We start from the raw sequence: 27,922 nt of genomic DNA, 5'->3' as shown, positions 1-27,922 counted from the left end.
CAGTTTTTTAAAAATAAACTTCACAGGAAACAACTTCCTTATAGGTATTGGCAAGAAAACTACTTAGATAGGTTTAGGAAAAGTTTGACTTGGTTAGGATTAGGCAACAAAACTACTTAGGCTCAGAACTACTTAGTTAGGTTTAGGAAAAGATCAACTTGGTTAGGATTATGCAAAAAAAAGTACTTTAGTTAGCCTTAGGTTACTTAAGCACGTAACTTACGTGACAAATAATTGAACAGTGACTTCTGGTTTCACACGGGACATGAATGCCGGTCTCCTGGGCGAAAGTCTTGGTATTGTTTGACCCACCCATCGACTCCGTCCTCAGTATCGTCCATGCTGATATATTGGCTGGTCTCTCAGAGAAAGAAAGAGAGAGATGTGTGTGTGAGAAAGGAAAAAGTAAGAAAGTAAAATGGAGAATAAATCAGTGGCCCATCAGCAGATTAGATGAAATAGGTCAGATTCTCCAGCTGATCCTCTATCTCGCTCTGTGATGGCCCTTTGGAGCTCTGCATTATTCATGGTACAGACACGTAAAGAGGATCAGCGGCAGATGAAAAATTCAGAGTTTCGTGGTGTTTTTTTTTTTTTTCCTTTTAAAAGATGGCTGCATCGCAAACATGAGCGGTAATGGCCTTCCTGCGGCCTCTCAGCTCGCTCAGCTGACTGTCGAGGCCATTACACCACCGCTCTCCGGGCGGTGAAACGAGATGGAGATGGTGGTTGAAAGGCTCACTATCGGCTGACGTCATACTACTCTCCACTGAGCACCTTCCTTTACCGTTTTCTTTCTCATCTCTAAAGAACAGTGCAGACACAGGCCTACTAATCAATCACAAAGTTCCACGAGATGAATTTAGTATCCCTCTAGACACTGAATTACCAGTTTATTAGGGATTTGATGTTTGATTTCTTGATGTTATGGTGTGTTCAGACATCTACAACTACAGAGAAACAGATAAGATATCTGATATAGATATCAATTTGCCTTCCAAGCAGCTGAATTTTCCCACTTTACCCATCAGAAGGAAACAGCAGCCACACAGGCAGCACTGCCAACCCCGCCCCGGCCGGTGGGCCCCTGGATACGGGACCAGACTCCCCGAACCTCATCTGGAGGGTGCTGCTGGACGGCCGGATCGGCCCCGACGAGCTGCTCATCAACATCTCCACCAATCAGCTGCTGACGGAGGGAGACAGTTTGTTCTCGTCGGAGGTGGGACCGGCAGCGGAGGTGGAGGACCTGAGCAGCCTGGAGCAAGACGGGCCGTTTGGCGTCAACGAGACGCTGGAGTTCACTCTGGGTCGCAAACGCAACGACAGCGGGGACGGCTCCTTCCAGAACAAGACGGTGCAGAGCGGTGGGAGGACCTCGGGCCGCTCCAACAGAACCAGGTAATCCAACAGAAACCAGGTAAAAAGAGCATCTATGAGTTTTCAGATGATCCACAGCAGAGGTCTGGACTGAATGTGTTCAGGTTTGGGTCACATGTTCAGATACTGTCGAGCCTCTGGGTCTGCTGCAGGCTGAGAGAAATGTGCTGCAGGCTGAACGAGAAGACAACACAGGAAAGCAAGCAGCAAGAACGTGGCGAGACAGTGGGACACGCTAAGAGACAAAGGACCAGACAGGAAGTAGAAGAAGCTGTAGGGAAGGCAAGCAGGTAGAAACAGTAAGGCCCTGTTCAGACCTGGTAATAACACGCGTCCACAGTGAAGTGGACAGGTGTGAATGCACTCAAGATGCATTGAGGGCGCATTAAGATCGGGTCGCTTAGACCACATTCGGAGGTGGTCTAGGCCACATATGACCTCATTCTTTTAGCAGTGTGTAGCAAATGTGTCCTCATCTGACGTCCCGCTGGGATCCGTGGGTCTCTGCGCTCCTCAGGTGAATAGTCAGACAGATGCCTCGGAGCATGGAAACGGCCTCTGCGCTCTACTGCATTCTGTCTGTACAACTGTATTTTATTATAACATATCTTATATACTTACTCTACATACTGTCGGAGATGTGTCTGTGGTTTTGTTCCGCTGCTTTGCAGGGAGCTGCCCACTCGTTCTCTCTCCTCCCCGGCTCTCTGAAGCGCTGTAGCCCGCTGTTGTCTGGCTAAATGACACATTAGCCACTTAAGAAGCAGACAGACAGGTAGATATACAGACTGCAGGGCAGATAGACAGGTAGATATACAGACTGTAGGGCAGACAGACAGGTAGACCTGGCAGGTTTTCCATTCAGCATATTCATAATTCATGTCGGCTTCGCTGCTCTGCGTCCAAACACGGCTTCACCAGTTCTGCAGCCAGAAGCTATAAAAGCCGCCGTGGACGCCACGCCCTGTCCTCTGAGAGACAGCGAGCAGAGGAGCACTGAGGGAAGGAGGAGGAGGAGGAGGAGGAGGAAGAGGAAGAGGAAGAGGAAAAGGAGGAGAAGGATAGCCACACTTAGAAACAAATAATTCAAGTTATTTGCAAAAAAAAAAGGTGAAGAAAACGTTGCAAAGGGGAAAAGTGAGCTGTCAGACTGTGCTCATCTCTGAGGGAGAAAACAATGTGCAGGAGTCAGTCTGGCTTACACGGAGGGAAGCCGGCGAGGAATAACTCAAAGTGATTTTCAAATAAACGTCTGGCGGCTGGCGGAGGGAGCCACCGGTGTTATGACAAGAATGTGCACATGATTTTTATGTGATGTGATGAAAAAAAACAAAGTGCGTCTGCTGGGATGCAGGCTGTGAATCAGCTGTCACGCTGTGGTCAGTCTCAGTGGGCGAGTGAGTGTGTCAGGTGCTGTACGACTGGGTATCCTTAAATATATCTTCTGTAGTCTTGTCTTCAGAGGTGGCTCTAAGGACACCCGATTCCACTGTTACCAGGCCATTAAATAGACGCTATAAGCACCATAGATGTGGGTCAGTAGGGGCCTACTACGTTGTGAAAGTGAAAGTGAAACTTAAAAGCAACACGTTCTAACATGTCAAATTCAATGAAACGTAACGTTTTGAACACAAACTAAAAGACTAGGCAACAAAACTACAACTACTTTAGGTTTAGGCAATAAAACTACAACTTCTTTAGATTTAGGCAACAAAACTACAACTACTTAAGGTTTAGGCAATAAAACTACAACTTCTTTAGATTTAGGCAACAAAACTACAACTTCTTTAGGTTTAGACAACAAAACTACAACTTCTGTAGGTTTAGGCAATAAAATTACAACTTCTTTAGGTTTAGGCAATACAACTACAACTTCTTTAGGTTTAGGCAACAAAATTACGACTTCTTTAGGTTCTTCTTTCAACTTCTTCCTATTGGCCCACATCTATGGTGCGACTGATAACGCTACTAACAATATTATATATTATTATTATATTATTATATATGTATTATATATTATTATTATATAACGATATTTAATAGCCTGACAACAGTGTAATCGGTTGCTAAGGAAGATGGTGGCTGTAATCAGCTTGCATTCACTGCTGCTACAATACATTTTAATGTTGAAAAAAGTATCAACGCTTCTATAGAAACTTTTCAAACTCCTCCACTGACCATTTGCATGCACACTACGCTCACATAGTAGTAGGTCACATAGTACAAAAATACTAAATGGCTAAATACTTGCATGATACGAGGATACATGCCACCATTATTACTTCTTTTCCTTTCCTCATACAATAGTTTGTTTTTGCATGTGCGTGTGTGTGGTAACAGGGGGAATCAAAGGATCTACCAGAAGAACCTGAAGCTGAGTCCTGCTGACATGTACCGCTGGAAACTTTCCTCTCAGGAGCCCTGCAGCATGACCTGCTCTATAGGTACATGCACACTCACATGCACACACACACACACACACTGAAGATCCATGGGCAGGAAGATTTTCAAGTTTCAAAATCTATAGTCTCCTTGCCATCTTATCAAACCTCAAACCCGACAGTCTGACCGCAGACAGGTGTGAATAATAACGTTAATATCGACTGCATTCCACGTGGTTATAATAATAAACTTTATTTACATCACACATTTTAACGTTTTTATGATGAATCAATATTGTAAAATAAAGTGAGACAATGCAAATACGATAAAACAATCCAACTCCCTTAAAAGGTAACCTCAAAACTCTACTATTTGCTGCTGCCAGATGAATATTTTTTTTTTCATTGTCTATGTAAGCAGCAGTGCAGTGCATCCTGGTAGCGTGGTGGTGCGATTCGAGAGACTGACGCTCCGTATTTGCATAAAATTGAGGTCTAGGCTACTTTATGTAAATCACGGGCGTCCGCCACGACTCTCTGCCTCTGGAAACTCCCGAGAAACTTTCAAACCAACCGTTGTCGATCCAAAATAAAGACAGATTCAGCAACTGCATAAAATGTTTTCAGAAACACATTTCGGTGAACTATGTTCGTTCAATAAGAGAAGAAAGTTTCCAAACGAGCCGCCATGTTGGTTCCGGTTTGAAAGCTGGGAGCAGCAGCCCACGGAGGGAAAACCTTTGCGAACCCTTGCGATAAAAAAACGCCCCTGTGGACACGAACCATAAGTCAACATGAGCCATCGGGTGCGAAACCGTTGTAATGCTGTTGGCCTTGCTTAGAGGCCATCTTATCATAATAACACAGTACCGCACGGTAACGCAGTAATATGGTTTAACACTCTGCGGCTCACGTTACTGCAGTTTCACAATCGTGTTGGAGAACTACGGTGGCCTTCAGGTAATGTAAAAACGTGAAAGTCTCTCTCTAGAGCCAGTGATTGGTTTGTCCGTTCTGAGCTACTGTGGAAACATGAATGAGCAACATTGCGGACTCTGTGAAGAGGACCTGCTCCCTATGTAGAATAGATCTCTAATATATCCCCCAAAATCGTACACTCTCTTCCTTTAACTTCGTTCTTTCTTTCATGTAGAGCACATTGAGTTTTCTTGTGTTTATTTCCTAATGTGCGTTATAAAGAAGTTTGCATTCAGCTCATTGTTTCTTGCTCACTGTCCAGGAGTGTCCAAGTCCTTCGTCACATGTATCCGTTATGACGGCGTCGAGGTGCATGACATGTACTGTGACGCTCTGACCAGACCGGAGCCGGTCCACGACTTCTGTATTGGGAGAGAATGTCAGCCCAGGTATAATAAAACATTTGAATGAGAACAGATATTATTCAAACTGTTTATAACAGAACATTTCTGCAGTAGATTTCTTGCTGAGATGGGAGTTAATGTTGCGTTTCAGATGGGAGGCGAGCAGCTGGAGCGAGTGCTCCAGGACCTGCGGGGAGGGTTTCCAGTTTCGTCAGGTTCGCTGCTGGAAGATGCTCTCACCGGGCTTGGACAGCTCCGTCTACAGCGACCTCTGCACGATGGCCGACCTGGAGAGACCCGTGGAGAGACGACCCTGCAAGAGCCCCGCCTGCGGCCCGCAGTGGGAGGTGGCCGAGTGGACCGAGGTACGACGCCTCTGTAACGATTAAAACATTTAAAACATACGTTGGCAAAGAGAGGAGGTGTGTGTTTAATGTCTTTACATGATATGAGGCGCTGATAAGGACTCTGGCTGTATTAGAAACCTCATACTATACTAGCAGTACAACCTCATACTATACTAGTAGTACAACCTCATACTATACTAGTAGTACAACCTCAGGACCGAAATCAGCTTGATTCTCGGGTACCCGGCATTACTCAAAAGCACAAAAGCACTTTCCTAATGCTTCACCTTTAGACATCTAACGCTGCTTCTTAATGACTGCAGTATCTAAAATGTGTCTCTGTGTGTCCCTCCTCGATCCAGTGTCCTGCTAAATGTGGACGGAAAGCCCAGGTGAGCCGCGATGTCCGCTGCTCTGATGAAACCCGACCATGTGACCCGATGACCAAACCGCCAAACGTCAAAAACTGCACCGGTCCGCCCTGCGAACGCCAATGGACTGTGTCTGAGTGGGGGCCTGTGAGTGTCTTTACTCGCCATGTACACGACACACAGAGACAGAAACATACACAGTGTGACTTTATAATGTGTTTTGTATTTTATCTGCCGTAGTTGTTCTGACAGTTACTGTATAGTCACACAGACAGTCACTTCCTTTTAAGGATTATTTTAACAACCTGCGTCTGAATGTCTTTCCTGATATTTTAAAATGTTTTTTCCTTCTAACAAAAGCTCCTCACCTGTCCCAGCTGTTTTCACTTCAGTGCCACACTGTGAATTTATGGGTTTTTATTGTGTTGCACAGACAAATGTACTTCCTGATGTTCCATTCAAAGTCAAAAGTCTGGAAACTTGCAGGTCTAATTTACAACCATGGAATCCGACCAGGCACAAACATGGATGGATGTGAAATATTCTTTTGCACAAAGTAAAATAGTATTCCCCATGCAACAGCTAAAGCTAGGTCAGTAGACACTTCATTTTACAGGTCCGCAAATGTCATGGTAATTAGGTGATAATTAGCAAGTACCTATTTGAAATTTCTTTGGAATTACTACCAAATTACTCCAATATTAACCTCAAAATGTATCGAAAATGACTTTACTATAAACTTTATTCAATAATTATATTGTATATATGTATGTATGTATAATGTTAGTTCAGATCAGGAAGTCACACAACAACACAAAAAGAAACTGATCTAGGCAGCGGCAGACCGGCAACTCCCCGTGTTCTAAGAGGTAAAATTACTGTTTTTGTGAATGGAGTCTAGTTTGGTCTTGAAGGCTGCGATATAACAGCTTCAGTTCCCCACGTCAGAAAAGGGATGTCTGGTGGCGAGGTGAAGCGGCGAAGATACTCTAAATATAATGTACACTTAAATTGATATTGTTTCCCTTTTCTGCTGCTCAATTCATAAAAAAGAGTCATTTGACCTCTCAGAACATGTGAGTGAGTATACATACAACCCCACTTCAAAAAAATCCAAACTAATCTTTTCGGTTATTTCCAAACTTAGCTCAGCTAACTTTGACTCAGCTAGTGCTAGCGTTCACATTATTTATAACCTTATTGATTATCTTATTTTGGTAACCTACGTCACTGCTTTTTGAAGTGGCCGTTTCCATTTGAAAAAAATGCAAATGCTTCTATAAAAAGTTCTCTACTCTCGCCTAAAAAAAGTCATCCCAGTGCATCATACCACTGTGTAAATCATAGAACATGAGGTTTTTTTGGAAGCTTTAACAACAGTAAATAATCAACTCTGGGGATGTGTGTTGGTGCATGATTTTATCTGATGTGACGTGACGGGATGTGACTGATTCTGTTTTATTTAATATGATGTGAGGCGACACTTTGACTCTGAGCTTTGTGGCAAAACTTGGCCGAAGAAGGCAGCGATGAGAGCAGGAATGCATTCTCTTTGATTATGAATCATCCGGTTTGACCTTTGGCCCTCGTTGTTGTCACAGTGCTCGGGGCCGTGCGGCCAGGGGAAGACGGTGCGTCACGTGTACTGCAAGGCCCCCGAGGGTCGCGTGGTTCCTGAGACCCAGTGCTCCGAGGAGGACAAGCCGCTGGCCATCCACCCCTGTGGGGAGAGAGACTGTGTTCCACACTGGCTGAGCCAAGACTGGGAGAGGGTGAGGCCTCGTCACAGTTTCCAAATCAGGATTTAGCTGTTTATTAGTAGACCTGAAACTGTTGATAATTGATTATTGTCTATGTATCAAGTAAAAATGCCAAGCATTATCCAGGTCCAACTTCTGAAATGAGTATTTGTTGGATAAAACAAGTAGTATCCCACGGTTACACTTTTCACTTTCACCACATCAGCAAGAAAACAGATTGTTGGAAGAGAAAGAGAATCATCAAAATGTTTTTTTCTGTAGTGTAACACAACCTGCGGGCGTGGCGTGAAGCGAAAGCTCGTCCAGTGCGTCGGCATCAGTGACGGAAAGTTCCAGACGCTTGACGACGAGGCGTGCGGCGGCAGCGAGAAGCCCGAAGAGGAAAACACCTGCTTTGAGAGGCCGTGCTTCAAATGGTACACCACCCCCTGGTCTGAGGTGAGGTCGGCTCAGTACACACACACACACACTTCACCTCCTTGTAGACGGGTTTCTGTGCAACGCCATCACCGAGATGCAGCTAGCACGCCGTCTAGTAGAGCCAAGCTCCAAAGCAGAGATGACAAGGAGTTGTTGTGGATTAAACTGCACCAACTGCAGAAAAGATGGATGTAAAATGTTTAATATTTTGAGGGGATCACATGCTAAAAACAGAAGCATCCAGGCCTGATGGGCAAAAGCATTCTAGTCACACAGCGCTTGCACAGCGTCATGCTCCATAGATCGATAAAACTAAACTGATGAACAACAGGGTGATCGACCCACACTCTAAAGAAATATTTATATATTGGTGACTATGCTTTAAAGCTTAAAAGTGATGCAAAACTTTTTTACGGCTGTAAATTGCTGTATTGTTGTATTGTTATGTTCCGGCTGCCAGACCCTGGTCCCCCAAGTCAAATCACACTTATGTCTGATCTAATGTTCATAACAGGTGATAATAATAAAACAAATCTCATACTAATACGTCATATGATAATGGTATCTGGTGGTCGGACTCTGCAGGGGTCTAGTATAGTCAACAAAAATGTACAAGTGATGCAAAATCTACGTTGATTGTGACAGTGTTTGATCGCATCTTGTGACCGCACCCGGTAATGTTTGTATACAAGAAACCCGTCTATATGGAGAGTGGGTGTCTCTGCAATAGTAACACCACAAAAACATCCTCCAGTTCATCAGCGTCGTACTGTATAAAGACCGTGTTTCCGGTCCTGTGTGTCCTCAGTGCACTAAGACGTGTGGCGTGGGCGTGAGGATGAGGGACGTCAAGTGTTACCAGGGCAGGGAGCTGGTCCGAGGCTGCGACCCCCTCACCAAACCGGTGGCCAAACAGACCTGCACTCTGCAGCCCTGCCCCACGGAGCCGCCAGGTAACAAACACCTGTTTCTTCTATCATGATGGAGATTTTTCACGAGAGCCGCCAGACTCATCAGGGGAGTCTCTAGAACGTATTTAAATGGCTAACATTGTGGGGTCCAGCACTTCGGTCCCCACAAAGTTGTTGGACCCCACACCGTGAGTAGGCTCCCAGTGTTGGGTCCCCACAAATGCAGGAACACAAGAACACACACACACACACTTTTCTATTTTAGAAAACAAAATCTACCTATTCATCTAACAAAAATTAAATAACAGATTATTCTAGTCAAAATCAAAAAACAGTGGAAAAGTCTTGACAGTGATCAACCGCTTAAACCAGGGGTCAGCAACCTTTACCATCAAAAGAGACATTTTAGGCAACAAAAAAAAAAGAAATCTGTCTTGAGCCGCAAAACATCTGATCATTGTGATGAAGGTAACACAGTTTATAGTCTAAGTATATAGTATATAAGTCTAATGCAGTGAGGGCCAAAGAGACAATGTACTACGGAGTATTAGGGCCACATTGAGGGAAAAAACATCTGAGATTTACAGAATAAAGTCAGAATATTACGAGAATAAAGTCATGACTTTGCGAGAAAAAAAGGCGTTATATTGCGAGAATAAAGTCATTACTTTACGAGTTCATAAATCGTAATACTACGAGAATAAAGTCGTAATATTACGAGAATAAAGTCATAACTTTAATAGAAAAAATTAAAAACACGTAAAATTACTACTGTATAATATTATGACTTTATTCTCGAAATCTCCGATTTTTTTTTTTTTCCTCAATGTGGCCCTAATACTCCGTCGTACTGTCGTACCTTAATTTTGTGTCTTTTCATGCAGGACAACATCTGGAAAAACATTTTAAAACTGTGTTGGACTAAGGTTAGTTTTGTTTTTTACTTTACTCCCGTGATACTTTGCCTCGCAGACAGTCTGCTGTCCGGCTGGATACCTGAGGCCGATGCTGCGTGCACATTCAAGTCATTTCTTGCATCATGCACGCTTGTCCTTTAAATTTCAGAGCTTATTTTGATAAATGAAAAAGGGTTTTGTGTTAAGAACATTAGATTGAACTGTTTTGAAATAGCTAACATGAGTTCCACCATGTATGCGATCTGTGTCCCAGATGAGAGCTGCCAGGATCGTCCCTCCACCAACTGCCTGCTGGCGCTGAAGGTAAACCTGTGCAGCCACTGGTACTACAGCAAGGCCTGCTGCCACTCCTGCCGCGCCCTCCGACCTCCGACCTCCTAGTCCAGGAGACCTCTGCTCCGCCTCCTCTCTCCACCCCGACTCGAACTCCAGCACGAGAGTAGGATGTACACGTGATGCTACAGTTACTGTGAACAATGAGAGGAAGCTGATAGTCCAGAGCTTCCTCCTACAACAGGGATTTACATGAGTTCATTTGTCAGTTGGATAATTTAAATGATCTGAAATGAAATCTTATCATCTTGATATCAGACAAACATCAACACTTATCATCAAATTGAGAAAGAATTGGGCAAAACAATCTATTTTTATCTTGAGAGGAACTTCTCCACACCTCGGCGTCATAACAAACTCAAAAATATTAAAACCCAGTCGCCAGAAAAAAATGTTGGCCTTGCAAGTTTTTGCAAAAAAGAAGCCTCGTATCAGGCTTGCAGAAACGCACAATGCCACGTGGTTAATGTTGTGAAATGATCGGTTAGGTTAAGGCAACAAAACTACACGGTTAAAGGTTAGAAAAAACATCATGGTTTGTGTTAATGTAACAACTAGGGCTGCCAATCCATCACATATCAAAGGGAGATTTGTCAAGTATTTAATACTCTTATCAACATGGGAGTGGGCAAATATGCTGCTTAATGTATATATTTATTATTGTAAATCAATTAACAACACAAAACAATGACAGATATTGTCCAGAAACCCTCACAGGTACTGCATTTAGCATTAAACAATATGCTCCAATCATAACATGGCAAACTGCAGCCCAACAGGCAACAACAGCTGTCAGTGTGTCAGTGTGCTGACTTGACTATGACTTGCCCCAAACTACATGTGATTATCATAAAGTGGGCATGTCTGTAAAGGGGAGACTCGTGGGTACCCATAGAACCCATTTACATTCACTGATCTGGAGGTCAGAGGTCAAGGGACCCCTTTGAAAAAGGACATGCCAGTTTTTCCTCGCCAAAATTGTGTGTAAGTTTGGAGCGTTATTTAACCTCCTTCATCCTTTTTGTAGTTTCATGTGATACCAGTATCTTCACTCCAGCTTTAAAACTGAGCCTCTAGCTTTAAAACTATAACCTAAAAACCGCAAGCTGTGTTAATGCGTTAAAGAAAATAGTGCCGTTAAAACGAATTTGCCTTAATACGTTATCGCGTTAACTTTTTACAGCCCTGGTTACAACGTAATGTAACAACCGTAACAACGTCACTAGCGTAAATAAATAATGTAACAAGCGGAAACTCAACGTTGATTTTGGGTTTCACATGGGACACGAACAGCAGTCCTGTGTTTGTTTGACCCATCCACCCATAGTGGACTTTGTCGCTTGTTATACCTTATTACACGGCTTTTACACTCGCTGTACATTATCCCTCACATGTAACTTTCAATAACGGTCGCTCGTTGTATTACGTCACTTTCTTTGACCAAATGCAAAATCATCGACATTCAACGTATCCGTGGTTGGCAGAAATGTATGATACCAACATTTTTTCCTGGTGTCTGGGCTGAATATTAACCAGCAGTGTGTTGAGGCCTTTAGTACAACATGAACCTCTGAAACAGGAAACAGATAAAACATTTATTTAAAGAAAGAAATCTTTAAGTGACCATCTCCATTAACTGACAGTTAATGCTCCTCCTCCTCCTCATCATCATCACAACTCTTATTATCATTATACTGTATCTCAACCAGACAGCCAGTTCTGGTAGAAATTCTTCCTCTAACAACACGAGGAGACGGAGACAAACGTGGAGTCAAACGGTCTCACACGCCTCCATCACCAGTTAGCAGCTCGCTCTCGTCGCTGCAATGAAAAAGATCTATTAAATTATTTCTCAACTGAATATACTGCATGACCAGAATATTTAATACAGATACTGTTTATGGAATATTATTTAATTGTTGGTGTCTGGGCATGTAAAAAGTTTATATATTTCCATTCCACCCCCCTGCCCGCTTGGCGCCGCCATCGCCATCGCCGCCGTGCCCGGTTCGCCTGCAGGATATGGAAGCATATTTATTAGTCATAGCACATTTTCATTTATCGCGACGCTCCTGATGCCAGCCGATGGCTATTCTTCATCGGGTCACCTGATGCCAGTTCTGGTCTGTGTGTTGTGTGTTAATGCAAACACAGAAGATTCCTGACACTTGAAGTATGGTTGAAACGTATTCAGACGTGTACATGTATGTCTCATTTTTAACTATTGCGTACTGTGTTTTTATATATAACTGATACCTCTTTGTACAAAACGGAAGTATGGACATTGTGTACTGTTGATAATAAACTGAAAACCTAATGGTACTGACTTGTATTTCAATTAAATAACAGTTCAAATGAACATATTTGACTCTTTGTCATTTTTATGTGAATTCCATATCTTTGCTTTGACTCTTATAGTTTAGCTCAGGTGTTTCCCATTTCTCTTGATCCTATTTGAGATGTTTCTACGCCACCTGTGGTCAATTCAGTTGATTGGACCTGATTAAGGAAGACACCAGCCTGTCAACTCAGTCTCCCACAAAATGACATTCCCATACAGCTAAACTGCGTTCTCAGTTACGTTTGGAGGGAAACTTATTTTCTCCCAGTTGTTGTTCTTCCAGAAGGTATTACACATACCAAACACTTTATCATCATTTTATTAACACTGTAAATGAAGTCACTCTCACACACAGAGCAGCTGCAGGTTCAACAGCAGCTGACGCCCCCTGCTGGTCGGCATCAAACCTCATCTACACAACATGAAGCAGACAGGAAACAAATGCAACAATCATGAAAGACTAAAGACTTGATGCAACACTCAAGCCAGAGACCCTTAAAATAACACATTTTACACCGTCTGAGTGCAAAGTCTAACAACTTTTTGAGGCCCTGAAAAATGCCAATTTGAAAAACAAGCAAAAGAATTCCTTTCAGCTCAGTTTCAACGGGGGAGAAAAGAAATGCGTATAGCCCAAAATATCACTTTGTGAACTCAAACTGATAATTTATGTGCATGAATCGAGAGTTACGTATGTAACTACGGTTCTATGAGTTCTGGATGACTGCCAGAGGCAGTGTTTAACACTGGATGTTATCCATCTCGCGCACGCGCAGGTCGAGTATTTAATATCAACAAAGTCACATGTGACCTGGGATGACGTAGTTTATATAAGCCCACGTCATCATCAGAGATGTCCCTCCAGAATCTTCTCGCCAAGATTCCGAGTGACAGCCAACTCTGGCAGTCATCCAGAACTCATAGAACCGTAGTTACATACGTAACTCTCGTTCTATTTCGTTCTTCCTGACTGCCAGAGGCAGTGTTTAACACTGGATGACGACTACCAACGTAGTCACGAGGAAAACCCACCTCACCGGGAACGGCCTGTGGATTCCTGAAAGACCACCGATGCTACTGCATGGGGAGCAGCAACATTGACCCTGTAAAAACGGGCAAAGGTGCATGGAGTAGCCCAGCTGGCCGCAGCGCAGATATCACTTAGGGGGATCCCCCGTAGTGCTGCCCAGGAAGTGGAGACACTCCTGGTGGAGTGGCCTCTGATATTAAGAGGTAAAGGCAGTCCTTTTGACCTGTATGCTTCCTCAATGGCCTGAACAATCCACCTGGAAAGCCTCTGCTTGGACAGGGTGTGCCCTTTCCTATGGCCCCCATAGCAGACAAACAGACTATCAGAGCGGCGAAAGCTCGCAGTCACCTGTATATAATGCCTTAAGGCCCTCACTGGGCAGAGCAGTTCTGCTGACTTAGCATCTTCACCCTGTAGGCATGAAGGGTCATAAGCTGCCAGCTCAATGACCTGATTAGAGTGGGCCGGAGCCAACCTCTTCGGGAAAAATGATGGGTTAGGCCAAAGTGCTACCCCTGTGCCATCCGAGTTCCAGCGAATACACGTTTCACTCACTGACAAGGCGTGAAGTTCACTCACACGTTTTGCTGATGCCATCGCCAAAAGGAAAGCAACCTTTACTGAAGACCACTCCAGCCCCGACTGATCCAGAGGCTCGAAGGGGGGGAGACAAAGGGCTTCTAGCACCAGAGGCAGTTCCCACGAGGGAACCTTGACAGCCTGCGGGGGGTTCCGCCGCTGGGCTCCTTTAAGAAATCGGGTCACCAGAGTGTGAGACCCCACGGTCTGGTTATCCACTCTGACATGCCCGGCTGAAATAGCAGCTACATAGACCTTCAAGGTAGAAGGAGAGAGTTTCTTCTCCAGCAAAGACTGCAAAAATCTCAGTATTATTGGCACAGAGGCACTCTGAGGTATCTCCTCATGAACTTTACACCACTCTGAGAATATTTTCCACCTGTTGGCATACAGTGCCCTGGTGGAGGGTGCTCTTGAGTCAGAAATGGTTTGAATTACCGCCTGGTCACATACCCTTAGGAGTGGGTCCGGCTCCTCAGGGGCCATACCCAAAGCTGTAGGCGATCCGGGTTCGGATGCCAGATGCGGCCCCCCAGCTGTGAGAGCAAGTCTTGCCTCTTGGGCAGGCACAATGGAACTCCGTCCAGAAGCCTGTGCATCCCTGGAAACCAGGGTCTCCCCGGCCAGTTTGGGGCGACCAACAGGAGTCTGTTGTTGCCGTGCTGTATTCTGTGTAGCGTTACTGCTATCAGTGGGAATGGTGGGAAGGCATAGAGGAGGCAATCTGGCCATGGGTGTGCCAGGGCATCCTGTCCCAACGGGCTTGCTGTCTCCGTCAGGGAGAACCAAAGAGGGCAGTGCGTTGAGGCTTCTGAGGCAAACAGGTCCACCTCTGCTGCGCCATATTTGCACCATATCTCCTCTACCACCTCTGGGTGGAGCCTCCACTCGCCCGCGGGGGGTTTCTGGCGGGAGAGAAAGTCTGCCACCACATTCTGTGGCCCTGGCAGATACATGGCCCTGAGGCTGGAAAAACAAGGGAAAGCCCATACCAGAAGTCTCCGTGCCACCTGTAGCAACCGGGTTGATCTGGTGCCCCCTTGCCGGTTTACATGGTAGACAGCTGACTTGTTGTCGGACCGTACAACAACATGCCTGCCTCTCAAATGTGGTAGGAATTTGCGAAGTGCCAAATATATAGCACGGAGCTCGAGCACATTTATGTGCTCCGCCGCTTCCTGTGCTGTCCAGAGCCCCCTTATCGCTCTGTGCTGCCATACTGCCCCCCAGCCGGAGGGCGAAGCATCGGTCACCACCACCTCGCGACGTGAGGGAATCGAACCCAATGAGATGCCCCTGGCCAGATATGCCCCGGCTCTCCATGGCCGCAATGCAAGGAGGCATCGGCTGGACACCCTGACTCTCTTGGATCTGTGGGACTTTGGATCTAATTGGAGACAATTGATCCAAATTTGGAATGGCCGTAAGTACAGGAGGCCCAGTGGCACTACTGATGTTACTGACGTCAACATACCTAACAGCCTGAGAAACAGGCTGTACCTCAACCTCCTGTTCTTCCGGAACCGGAGGAGGAGCTGGAGTATGGCGTTTACTCGTCTTGGTGTTGGGAAGGCCAGCATATGGCGGGAGTCCAGAGTTAAACCAATGAACACTATCCTTTGGCTGGGTATGAGACAACTCTTGGCATGGTTGACGGTAAGGCCCAACCTCGTCACGTGATGCAGAAGGGACACAGTGTCCCGCTCTGCCTGTTCCCTGGTCAGAGCACAAATTAGCCAATCGTCCAGGTATGGGAGGATAAGCATACCCCTGGCCTGCATTGGGGCGAGTGCCGCCCTCATGCACCTTGTGAAGACCCGTGGGGCAAGGGAAAGACCAAATGGGAGCACCTTGAATTGGAAGGCCTTGCCTTCGAATGCGAAGCGCAGGTACTGCCTGTGAGATAGTGCTATTGGGACGTGAAAGTATGCGTCCTTCAAATCGATGGATGTGAACCAACTGTGCCGTGTCACGTTTTGGAGCACATCTGCTGTACTCAGCATGTGGAAGGGCAACACCTTCAGAAATGTGTTCAGCCCTCGTAAGTCCAGTATAGGGCGAAACCCACCCTCTCTCTATGGAATCAGAAAATAAACTGAGTAAAACCCACCTTGCTGTGTCTCTTGCCCCAGCTCTTCGATGGCACCCTTCCCCAGGAGGGTGGATATTTCTTGTCTGAGTGCCTGGGACTTTGTGGGATCTCTGACCGTGGTCAGTCTGATCCCACTGAAAACTGGGGGCCGGCGTCGGAATTGGAGATTGTACCCTTGGGAAAGCGTAGCCACCACCCAAGGGTCTGAAGTGCTGCTTTCCCAGCAGCTGAGTTGCTGCTGGGAGAAGCGTCCGACTGCCGGCCCCAGGGCATCAGGATCTTCCCCTCTGGCCCTTTGGGTACCTGGGGGGGCGATACCCTGACCCCCGACCCCTTCTCGCTTGAGGCACCGGCCGTGCCGGAGCCTGCGAGGTCCTTGGGTACGTATCAGGACGAGCTGGAAGCCGAGGGCGACTGGTACCACCACCCTGTGGGGGCCGCTGTCGCAATAAAGGCGTAGGTTCCCGGAAGCTAGCAAACTGCTGCCGAGTCTGGTTCGCCTGGATTCCCCGCTCCAAGGCCTGCTGTGCTGCTGGGCCAAACAGCTCCCCCGGAACCACGGGGAGAGTGCGGAGGGCTCTCCGGCCCGGCTCCGAAAGCGGAGATTGGGCCAGCCATACCTGCCGGCGAGTCAGCGTAAGGGTCGACATTAGTCTGCCAAGCTCCCTTGTGATAAGACCGAACGCCTGCAGGGATGCATCACTGAGGCTCTGGACGGAAGCATCCACGCCAGCAGCTTGCAGGGACTGGGACAAGGATAGTATCAGGTGGGAAAGAGAGTTTCCAAGACGGCCCATGCGTGCCGCTGTTTCATAAGCCTTGACTAGAAAGTCGTCTGTGATGCGACACTGGGGCCTGGGACAGTGAGCATCAGGCCTCAAGACCTCATTGGGAGACACAATAAGGGCGGCAATAGATGGCTCCACTGCTGGCATCTTACCCAGTCCGTAAGTGTCAGCGTTCTGCATTGAAGCTAAGGCCCTGCCGTCAGTGGTGTGGTGGGAAAGCGATTTCGGGTCTGGCCAGCATTTGTGGAGCTCCTCAATGTATGGCTGGGAGGGTGGAACAGAGAAACCCGCCAGGGGCGGGGCCCACCTAAAAAATGCACTGGATGAGGTGCCCGCAGTCGGGGCCTCATCCAAGCCTAAGCGTGCCAGAGCCATACGGACCACTGGCTTAACTGTCGCTGGAGCAGACTCTGAGTCTGCCCTGGACCCACTTCCTGACTGCTGGGAACAGGTGTCAGAAGCGTGGGAGGAGGCTACTAGCTCTCCCTGTCCAGGCCGGTCCTCACAGAACTGGCTACAGGAAGCCCTCGTAGACAGGGCATCCTCATCCCATCTCAGTGGGGTAGGTGTCATAGCCTGCGGGCTGTCATTCTGGGTTGCGTTCACCCTGCCTGGCTGAAGGTTAAGGAGCAGCGCTTTAATCTCAGCAAACTCTGATGTTAGCGTGTCGACCTTAGTTGCCAAACAGTCCACTTTCCGTGCCTTTTTTGTAGGTGGGGCCCCCTTAGGTGGGGCGCGTCTCCGCCCACTCCGTGCATTTGAAGGTACACCCGATAGGGGCAACTGGAACTCGAGCTGCTCTTCTAGCTCAGCTAATCGAGCTATCTTCAGCTCCCGTGGCATAAAACTACAATTCATGCACTGACTGTCGGACAGCCCCTCCCTCAGGTGTACAACACCGAGGCATGTGGGGCATTCATCATGGCCATCAGTAGCTAGCAGTGGAGCCATGCAGGCACGGCAAACATGCTCACCTAACATGGTGCTGCTGATATTTATAATAATTCTTAGTATTAATTTTATACTCTTATATTTAATTAAATAATGTATTTATCTTACTAATATAATGTGTTTACTTAGTTATGCAAATCATTGGTTACACTGGAGTGAAAGCACTCTCTAGTAACAGAGAGAAAAAAAAAAAAAAAAAAAATTACATCAATTTGCTTAACAGCAAACTGTCTCAGTAACTAGACACTAGCTTTGAACTAGGACTGTTATTATACAAAAGACAGGGGAGATAATAACTTCCCCTTTAACAGCAGCCACAAAATAAGTTAACCCACAAGCGAAATCACTTACTGGGGAGCGGTCGCTCTATCTATCAACAAAGGAGATGTCTGCTTTAACGAGCGAAATCACTCGCTGCTGAGCAATACACACTGTAAAAGGAAATGAATTAGCCGACAACAGCCTAACGGGGCTCGTTGTCCGACGGAGGCTCGCCGATACTGTAGCGCAAACACTTAGCTCGGCGGCAATAAACAATAAAGGAGACCGAAAACAGACTCCTATCAACAAACGTAACTTAAACTCTAACGACGGGAGGATATACTCACCTTGTTATCCTAGCTCACCTGTCGTTAGCCTCGCTGAATTGAACCGGCGAAAACACCGGTGTTACAGCGTCTAAAGTGTTAGAGTGTAGCCGTGATTAACTAATCGCAGCCCTTGGAGGACGAAACCGTAGCTCCAACCATGCGGTTGCAGGGCTTCCAGCGAAAAGTCAACGGCTTATCTCTTTAATCAACCTGCATTCGCGGGTCGGGGGTACTGGCGGGACGCCGACTGACGCGGCCAGGCATGGTGAAACCGAATCTCTGATGAGCGCCATGACGCGGATTACCTGCCGCGAGAAGATTCAAGGGACATCTCTGATGATGACGTGGGCTTATATAAACTACGTCATCCCAGGTCACATGTGACTTTGTTGATATTAAATACTCGACCTGCGCGTGCGCGAGATGGATAACATCCAGTGTTAAACACTGCCTCTGGCAGTCAGGAAGAACGAAATAGAACAGTCATTAAAATTGCAATGTTGTGTAAAAAATGTGTTACTCACTCATGCACTTGAATTAAGGGGAGACACTACAGGCCAAGATTTTTATTTTGTCTATTTGTGTCTGCAGATTTCTCCTAAATTCACCAAAAGTTGAACGAGACGTATGTATGAGAACGGCCTGATATGTTGGGGACTATTTACAACGGTGGATGAATCCACATTTGGTGCTCTAGTGAGTATTTACTATTTTTACTTGTGGTTTCACACGAGACACGAAGAGCGGTCTCCCAGGTGAATGTCCTGGGCTTTCTCACTTCTTATACTCATTATTTTACCACATAACGGTCACTTGCTCTGGCTGAATGCAAAAACGTCGCCATCCATCGTGGTTTGCAGAAACGTATAAAGCCAACATGTTTTCCTGGCGACTGCACCGGCTATCCTGACCTCTAACACACATCCATCCATCCTAACGGAGGTGTTTTAGGGCTCTGCAGGTTCTGAACATTCATCCAGAGTCAGTTTTAGAAGACCGCGATGTGTTAACACATTTTAATGAAAAACACAAAATCACACATGACAGAAAAAAACAGTCATTTTCTGAGTGGGCTACCAGAATAAACACAACTCATGTCCTCTTTATTTGATTTTTAGCAGCGTACTATTTTATCTTACATGTTGCAGCGTGAGTTTGCTTCAAATGAAGAGTTTTATTCCATCTGAATGTTCATTATGGGATAAAATGATGCGCAGCTCCTGGAGACGAGCTGTTTTTCTCATCTACTGTACCATCATTGAGAAACACTAACATGTGCTCGCAGTGTTTTCTTAAATGCTCGATACCTCATGTTGGTGCAGAAGCCCGGCCTACAACAGGAAATACTGTACATGTCATCCAGAAATCACAGTCATTAGATCATTGAATGCTTCAGAAAAGCCCTTTAAAAACGTGTTTTCTGCAGCGCGGCGCTCCGCAGACAAACAGGAATTCACACACTGAAACACTCACAGTGACAGTGTGAGCAGCTGCTCGCTGCTGGATGAGTTACAACCAAATACAGACAAAAACACAAATCTACACAAGTGAACACAAGCTCTGTTACAGCTGCAATGTTTTAGTTTTTTTAAAACCAAAATCCTAATTAAAATCCTTTTTTTTTTAAGCCACTCAAGATTTACATTTTTTTAAATAGCTTTTCAACACAAAGAATTTAGGTAATTGATAAGAATTCAACTAATCAAAACTGCATTTGACACCAGTAATACAATCTGATTAAAAATCGAATTTCTGATATTATGGATGAACTTTTTAACCAGGATATTGGAGATTACATTTGACGTAAACGATTTAGCTTTTAACAAGTCAATATTTCAGCGTGTCGTGGGGGGAAAAACAAATGCGTAAATCACAAAGTCCTACTTTGTGAACTCAAAGTGATCATTCATTCAAATTGTACTTTATGCTCTTGAATAAGGGGGAGACACCACAGGCAAAAACACTGTCTTCATGCACTGGTGTTTATTTTACCACTTTGTCCATTTGTGTTTGTAGAGTTCTCCTGAATTCATTAGATAATACCTCATTTGCATATTTAAACAACATTTCAGAAAACTTGTTAATATGAAAAATTATTTTCTTAATATCAGTAATCAACTGGGGGAGTTTCATGCTGATATCTATTAGTTATATACACTGATCAGCCATAACATTCAGACCACTGACAGGGGAAGTGAATAACATTGATTATCTGGTTACCATGGCACCTGGCAGTGGGGGGGGGGATATATTATTCAGCAAGTGAACATTTTGAACTTTGTGTTGGAAGCAGAAGAAATGGGCCAGCGTAAGGATGTGAGCGACTTTGACGAGGGCCAGATAGTGCTGGCTAGACGACTGGGTCAGAGCATCTCCAGAACTGCAGCTCTTGTGGGATGTTCCCGGTCTGCAGTGGTCAGGACCTACCAAAAGTGGTCCAAGGAAGGAAAACCGGTGAACCGGCGACAGGGTCAGACCCGAGGCTCATTGATGCACGTGGGGAGCGAAGGCTGGCCCGTGTTGTCTGATCCAATAGAAGAGCTACTGGAGCTCAAACTGCTGAAAAAGTTAATGCTGGTTCTGATAGAAAGGTGTCAGAACACAGTGAGGAGCAGTTTGTTGCGTATGGGGACCGGTCAGGGTGCCCGTGCTGACCGGTGTCCACCGCCAAAAGCACCCACAATGGGCACGTGAGCATCAGAACTGGACCACAGAGCGATGGAAGAAGGTGGCCCGGTCTGATGAATCACGCTTTCTTTTACATCATGTGGACGGCAACGAGTTCAAGGTGTTGACTCGGACTCCAAATTCTCCAGATCTGAATCCGATGGAGCATCTGTGGGATGTGTTGGATGAACGAGTCTGATCCACGGAGGCCCCACCTCGCAACTCATACAGGACTTAAAGGATCTGCTACTGACGGCTTGGTGCCAGATACCACAGCAGACCTTCAGAGGTCTAGTGGAGTCCATGCCTCGATGGGTCAGGGCTGTTTTGGCAGCAGAAAGGGGGACCTACTGAATATTAGGCAGGTGGTCATAATGTTATGGCTGATCAATGTATGTTATGTTCCCCAGAAAAACAAAAACCTGAATGACAGGACTCACTACTGGGAAACTAAGAAAAATAAACTGCACATGACACAGAGACAATAATAAAAGGATCCCTGTGGGAATGTAACTCCTCACAGCCGCCCACTAAATCTACCAGAACCTATAGATATCAGACCCAAATGAAATGTCACTGAGGGGGAACACAAAAGAGAAGCAGAGGCTAAAGACGTGCACAATCAAAACCCCACTAAACCCAGAGAGCCAACTGAAGCTGTTGACCCTCTGCAGACACACAACCAACTGAGCAGCCAACCTGCTGATATAGCCTCCCAGCCAGGCTGATTATCAGCAGCTGAGGCTGATCACAGGAGCCTCCAATGACTCCTGATGAGCAGGAACCTGCAGCCCACATCTGTGATGATCCCTCTGACTATAACATATTCATCTCTATTCACCTGTAGTGTCTCCCCTTATTAATTAATGTGCATAAATTTGTTCTTTAACCCCCCATGACACCTGCCGGCCTCAGACAAACTGAATTGTTGATATCAAGTTAAAAGTTGTTCTGTCCATTTAGTTTAAACCTCCACAGGAGTTTCAGTTTGTCTCATTGGAGCTGGACTCGGTTTGTAATCAGGCAGAATGAGTGAAAACACCGGAGCAGCTTCAGCGTGGTGAGACAGGAGCTTCAGCCTGCAGAGAGGATCAGCTAGAAAACAGCATTGGAAGATAATATCTGCCTCTGATGAGGTGTTCAGGGAAGGAGAAATAAAAGGTGAAAAGGGTTACACTGTACAGTTGTTGCTACACCAACAAATAAAACAGTTCGTCTGTGTGAACATCCACTCGTATGTTTTTCCACTGCGTAAATGAATCAAGTGGTATTAGAAGTACACTGTAAAAGTACACATATACACAGAAGTAATGGATTTCTAGAGACAGAAACAAAGTAAAGAGACTGGAGGTGAAGTCAGTGACAGTCTGAGTCTCCAAATGGAAGCTACTGACTTGTCCTCGGCTTTGTTTCTTCTCTAAAACACTCTTAAAGGAGTTATTCTACATTATTCTCACCAACAAATCCCACGAAAAGACCAAAACCAACAACGTCAGCGTGTTCCAATTCACATACTTCATTAAAGGGACTGTTTGTAACTTTTTAAGCATATAAATGTAGCGGGTCGGGACACATGCACGCTCGCATATGCGCGTTCGCGTGTAAATAAATCAATAAAAAAAAAACATTTAAAAAAATGTAATACATAAAATAAATAAATAAATAATAAAAACCATTTATCCAATCATCTTTAAAAAAATAAATAAATAAATACAAATATTCAGGTAATTTTCAAACTGAAAATGACGAGCCTTATGTATCTCTCCTCCTCTGCCTGCTCGCCTTCACTCAGACAGCGCGCGCGTTCTCGCTCAGCTCGCTCCACCTCTAGACGTGAACGCGCGCTCACTCCACACTGCAGAAGAGTTAGTTTAGCTCTGAGAATATCTAGTGAATGTACAGTGGACGTTTGGGCAGAAATAACTGATGCAGCTCCTCCAGACCAACTGTTGGATTTATTATGTACAAAAGTGCTTACAATGACCTACAATAACCTGACTGTTGGATTTGTTATGAATAGAGTGATTGTGAGGAAAGGGAGGAGAGGCAGGTGTTGTTCTTCTTTTGCAAGGTCAAAGAGAGGAAGGAGCCAGAAGGAGATAAGAAAGAAGACATGCAGCAGAAACATCACGTGCCATAAGCTCATGAATATTAATATTGTGTAAACCATGAATAGGCTGGATCAGGGATAGCTCGGGGTTCAGACTTCGCGAACTGACCCATGCACTGTATGTTGTCAGGGACACGTAGGTTGGATCCAGATATCTGTAAACTCTTTTATTTTTACTTATGCAACATTGATTGTTCGGAATAAATTGTATTATTATGCTTTAACCCGTCTGTTTGGAAATTCTCTTTGTCACACAAGATTAACCAACACATAACTGGGCCTTGACCTCTTGGAGGTAGAAGGCCAGTTCCTTCAATTGGTGACCCCGACGTGATCTTCGGCATTGAGAAGCGTGTCCAAAGGACGGACAGACCGGCGAGAGAGAGAAAGGGATCCCTGAAATCTTAAAGGTAAGCAGAACCTGTTGTATCGAACTCTGCATATTGGCTTACTCTAAATTATCTCTCTTGTTGTGCTGAATCTCCTTTGTAGTGATAAATGTTGCAAAAGTAAAGACTTTCTGTTAAAGCGTTTGGAACGCTGCGCTTGGAGCGCTAGAGTAGTGCGCTTGGAGCGCTAGTTTTTAGTAACGTCTGGGACGTTAGAGAAGTATTTGGAACATTAGAAAAGCGTTTGGAACGCTGCGCTTGGAGCGCTAGAGTAGTGCGCTTGGAGCGCTAGTTTTTAGTAACGTCTGGGACGTTAGAGATTAGTAAAAATAGCGCTTGGAGCGCCTGTATGAGTAGTGCGCTTGGAGCGCTAGTGTGTAGTAACGTCTTGGACGTTAGAGTTTAGTAAAAATAGCGCTTGGAACGCCTGTATGAGTGTACATTAATAACTAGTATTCAGAGGAAAATTAAAACTTACTGTTGATACTGGGCCAACATCGCTGGAACATCAAAGTGTCCAGTAGAAGCTTATGTTGGTAGGATCACAGCGAGGGGCATAGCGACCCATTTACTCTGAATCTAGTTACTGTCATAAACTGAATAAACCTGTGTGAAATAGTACTGGACAGAATGGACGGAGAATTTGACAAAGACTGTGAGGAACGGGGTGGCTGTGGGCCTCCCCGTTTATCATTTGGACAGCAATGGGCTAAAGTCAGGACCAATGTAATCTGTACATTTGATCCCAAGACTAGAAATAAAGAGACTCAAGACCTAGATGAGTGGTATAACATGACAGTGAAGGAAGGGCATTTTCCAGCCACGGGAAGTGAAGCCAAATTCATGCCAGTGATGAGAGCATTAATACAGGTGGTTCATAGAAAGCTGCTGCAAGCAAGACAAGACAAAGAAAAGGGACATATGTTTGTAAGGAGGAAATTGAGGAAGAAAGAAGACGAGTTGGCAAGTAAATTGGTAAAATATAATGTGATACAGATGGCTGCACTATCAGCCTTAGGCAGCCAGACGAAAGCCACCCACGCAAAAACCGCTGAAGCAAAACCACTAGTGAAACCCTCACCCAGTCCTAGCGCACCCCCACCACCAAACCCACATACTAGCCAGCCGCCACATTACATGTCCCTCCATCAGCAGTACCCACCTGGCCCACATCCCAACCCCCCTCCTTATCCTCCTCCTACCCCTAGTCCGGTACCAACCCCACAGGACAGTGATTATACAAACGAAGTTATGGCACCATTGTTTCAAGTGTTAGGTGGTACTTTGGAACTAGAAGAGGAAATAGAAAAAGAACAAGGAGCAGGTTCAGCCTCAGAGGCGGGTAGTATGTCTGATGTAGCCAGAGAAATAGACAGGCTAAGGGAAGAACTGAGAGATCAGGCTGAACAGTACAGGTTAAGACAAGCCATGTTACCACCAGACTTGCGTAATGGAGACGTAAGAAGGAGAGCTCAATCTACCCCTAAACCCCACACAGAGAGTCCGGACATAGGTGATTGGATGCAGAGAACTGAGAGAGACACAGAGAGATCCCGTGCAGAGTATCATGATGTCCACACTAGTGGAGAGGTAGATGAGGACACTGATGATGAGGCTAGTAGAGCAGTAGAGGAGGGTGATGATGATGAAGACGAAAACATTCCTATCACTATAGAGGGAACCATGAGAACGCACTCCAAAAGAGGGATACATAGGAGACGGGAGGGTGGGGACGAAGAGGCGAGACCATATACACCCCCCAAAACTAGGTCACGTAAAGTTTATGGAAAGTACGAAGACAAAGGTGACAAACAGAGGAGTCAGTGCGTTGGCATGTTTCCCATTGTGGCCAAAAGCAACGGTAGAGACGAGTATCAGCCGTTCACTTTAGGTGACATTCAAGCACTGAGTGAGCTCCTCCCAGGAATTCAAGAGGGAGGCGGAGTGTGGCTCACGAGCCTGTATAACAAGACCCGAGGGAAGACTTTAGCTATGGGTGATCTCAGGGCTATTTTGGGTTTCTCGGTTTCAGGACTGGGCACTGAAAGAATTAGAAGCAGCGGCCGGAACAGTCCCAGGTGTCAGATAGAAGCCCCCTTAACCCCTACGCTACCTCCTACGGTAATGCTATTAGACAAAAGTATCCCATACCAGCGGGCAAGCTCCACAGCTTGGTGTTTAAGATTAAGAACGGGGAGAGCGGACGCACGTTCATAGAAAGAGCAAAGACAGAGTGGGCGGGGGCTACGGGGGTGAACCCAGATAAAGAATCACAGCAGCCTCTGTTCAGAATAGCTCTGTTAAAACATGCTCCGGAAGGAGTTAAGAGAAAGATGCAAGAGAATCCAGATATGGCAGGGGCAAAATCATCAAGATGGGAAACACATTTCTGCCATCATCAGGATGCAGAAACCAAGGAGGAGGAAGAGGAAAATGAGTCATTAAAGAGATGGTAGCTCAGTTGACTAAATTACAGTTGGCAGATGCACGGACTCGTGCAACAGATAAGAAAAAGGGAGGGAAAGAGAAAGATACCCAGATGGCTCAAATTGTAACACCAGCTCCAGCCCCGCCACAGAATCCTTATCCACTGCAGGGCCCAGTCACAGGCTATGTATCAACCCCAGTATCATGTTCCTTACCAAGCTGCCCCATATCAGCAGCCCCCTTATCATGAAGGCCGGAATAGAGGCAGAGGGAGAGGAGGAGGAGCAGGGGGAGGGGGTATGCCCAACCAAGAAGGAGGCAGTTGTTACATCTGCGGAAGCCCGGATCACTGGGCACGTGACTGTCTTCAGAAACAACAACAGCAGATGAGAGGGCCTCCACAGCAGTCATATCAGCCAACAATACAGACTCCACCAAACCAACAGCTAGCTCCAATGCAGGCATACAGCGGGTACTCTGCGCAGGGACCTCCACCTGGTCCATATACACCAGGAATGTTCCCATAGGGGTGCCCGACGGAGATGGAGGGACAGGGGCTGGCAGAGCCCTGTCTCCAGTTGACAGTGAACGGAAAGCGAAGATGGTTCATGGTGGATACGGGAGCACGTTACTCCACCTTAGCTGAACCTATGTGTTCCCTTTCCTCTCACTATGTTTCCGTTTTGGGATTTTCCGGCACTGAACAAAGACTGCCTTTTACTGTTCCCCTTCCTGTCCGGCTTGGGAGACAGGTGATGGAGCACCCCTTTTTGTATGCACCTGATTGTCCACGTGATCTCCTGGGAAGAGATGTTTTGGCAGCACTGGGGGCTTCTGTACATTGTTCACCAGAAGCTGTGATAGTGAGTTTCCCCGGAGGAGAAGAAATGGTGTGCTCCTCGCCCTCCAGTGCTGATCGCATGTGCATGTTGAGTCCTGATACCTCACCTGATGCCCCACCACCCTGTGCGGACATATATTGGGCCCTGCTAGCTGACAGAAACCCTCTGATTGACTTTTACAACATGTGGCAACCATGGATTAGGGCTCTACACCCTTACCTCCCTGTTCCCGATCCTCCCCACTGCACTCTGAATTATGACAGAAATAATGATCTTACGTATCAAGATGAGTTCCAACAGAACCTGTTAGATACAACCTGGGGGATAGGAGTAAGAGATGTTTATATAGCACCAGCAGGAGTAGCAGCTGCAGTAAAACTAACCCCAGCACAAGAACAATGGTATCGCATGTCAGAAGAAGCTGTTCCCCATGTGTCCCTAGCCATAGCTCCAAAACATCAGGCAAGCAGAACTTACGGCTGTAGTTTGTGCTCTGCGGTTAGCGGAAGGGAAGGCAGTGAATATTTTCACAGACTCTGCGTATGTGTGCAATGCAATTCACAGAGATATGTCTGGCTGGGTGCAAGCGGGTTTTAAGACTAGTCAGAATAAACCTATGGCTCATGAGGAGTTGATGAAAGAGTTGTTGGAAGCAATCCAGTTACCACAGAGGGTAGCTGTGATCAAAGTGAAAGGACACAGTCAGGGCACTGACTTAGAGAGTATAGGAAACGAAGCAGCTGATGCAGCCGCTAAAAAGGCGGCAGGGTATTTACCTACTATGATGGTCATGACCACAACAGATCTCGGTTCTGAGATAACTGATCTCTCCATCATACAAGCTCAGAAATCTGCCACAGCAGCAGAACGAACCATCTGGGAAGATAAGGGAGCTATAGAACAGTTTGATGGTATATGGTATAACGGAGATCAAATAGTTATGCCCCCCTGTTGGATGTCCTCAATATTGACTC

General features: G+C 45.9%; 1 protein-coding gene across 1 annotated transcript in view; it reads left to right on the top strand.

Annotated features, from left to right (window-relative positions):
- adamtsl2 (ADAMTS-like 2) overlaps positions 1-10,546 on the top strand; it is a 31,790-nt gene extending 21,244 nt beyond the window's left edge. The window contains exons 11-19 of the mRNA XM_037777858.1: positions 1,032-1,401; positions 3,721-3,824; positions 5,002-5,128; positions 5,235-5,448; positions 5,793-5,948; positions 7,403-7,573; positions 7,823-7,999; positions 8,790-8,934; positions 10,063-10,546. Coding sequence (XP_037633786.1) covers positions 1,032-1,401; positions 3,721-3,824; positions 5,002-5,128; positions 5,235-5,448; positions 5,793-5,948; positions 7,403-7,573; positions 7,823-7,999; positions 8,790-8,934; positions 10,063-10,190 — 1,592 coding nt within the window. The 3' untranslated portion in view covers positions 10,191-10,546. The remainder of the gene's footprint in view (positions 1-1,031; positions 1,402-3,720; positions 3,825-5,001; positions 5,129-5,234; positions 5,449-5,792; positions 5,949-7,402; positions 7,574-7,822; positions 8,000-8,789; positions 8,935-10,062) is intronic.
- Positions 10,547-27,922: the final 17,376 nt, after the last annotated feature.

This window comes from Sebastes umbrosus, chromosome 8 (assembly GCF_015220745.1).
Source record: "Sebastes umbrosus isolate fSebUmb1 chromosome 8, fSebUmb1.pri, whole genome shotgun sequence".
Taxonomy (NCBI): domain Eukaryota; kingdom Metazoa; phylum Chordata; class Actinopteri; order Perciformes; family Sebastidae; genus Sebastes; species Sebastes umbrosus.
The sequence above is the reverse complement of the archived record's forward strand: the minus strand, read 5'-3'. Positions and strand labels throughout refer to the sequence as shown.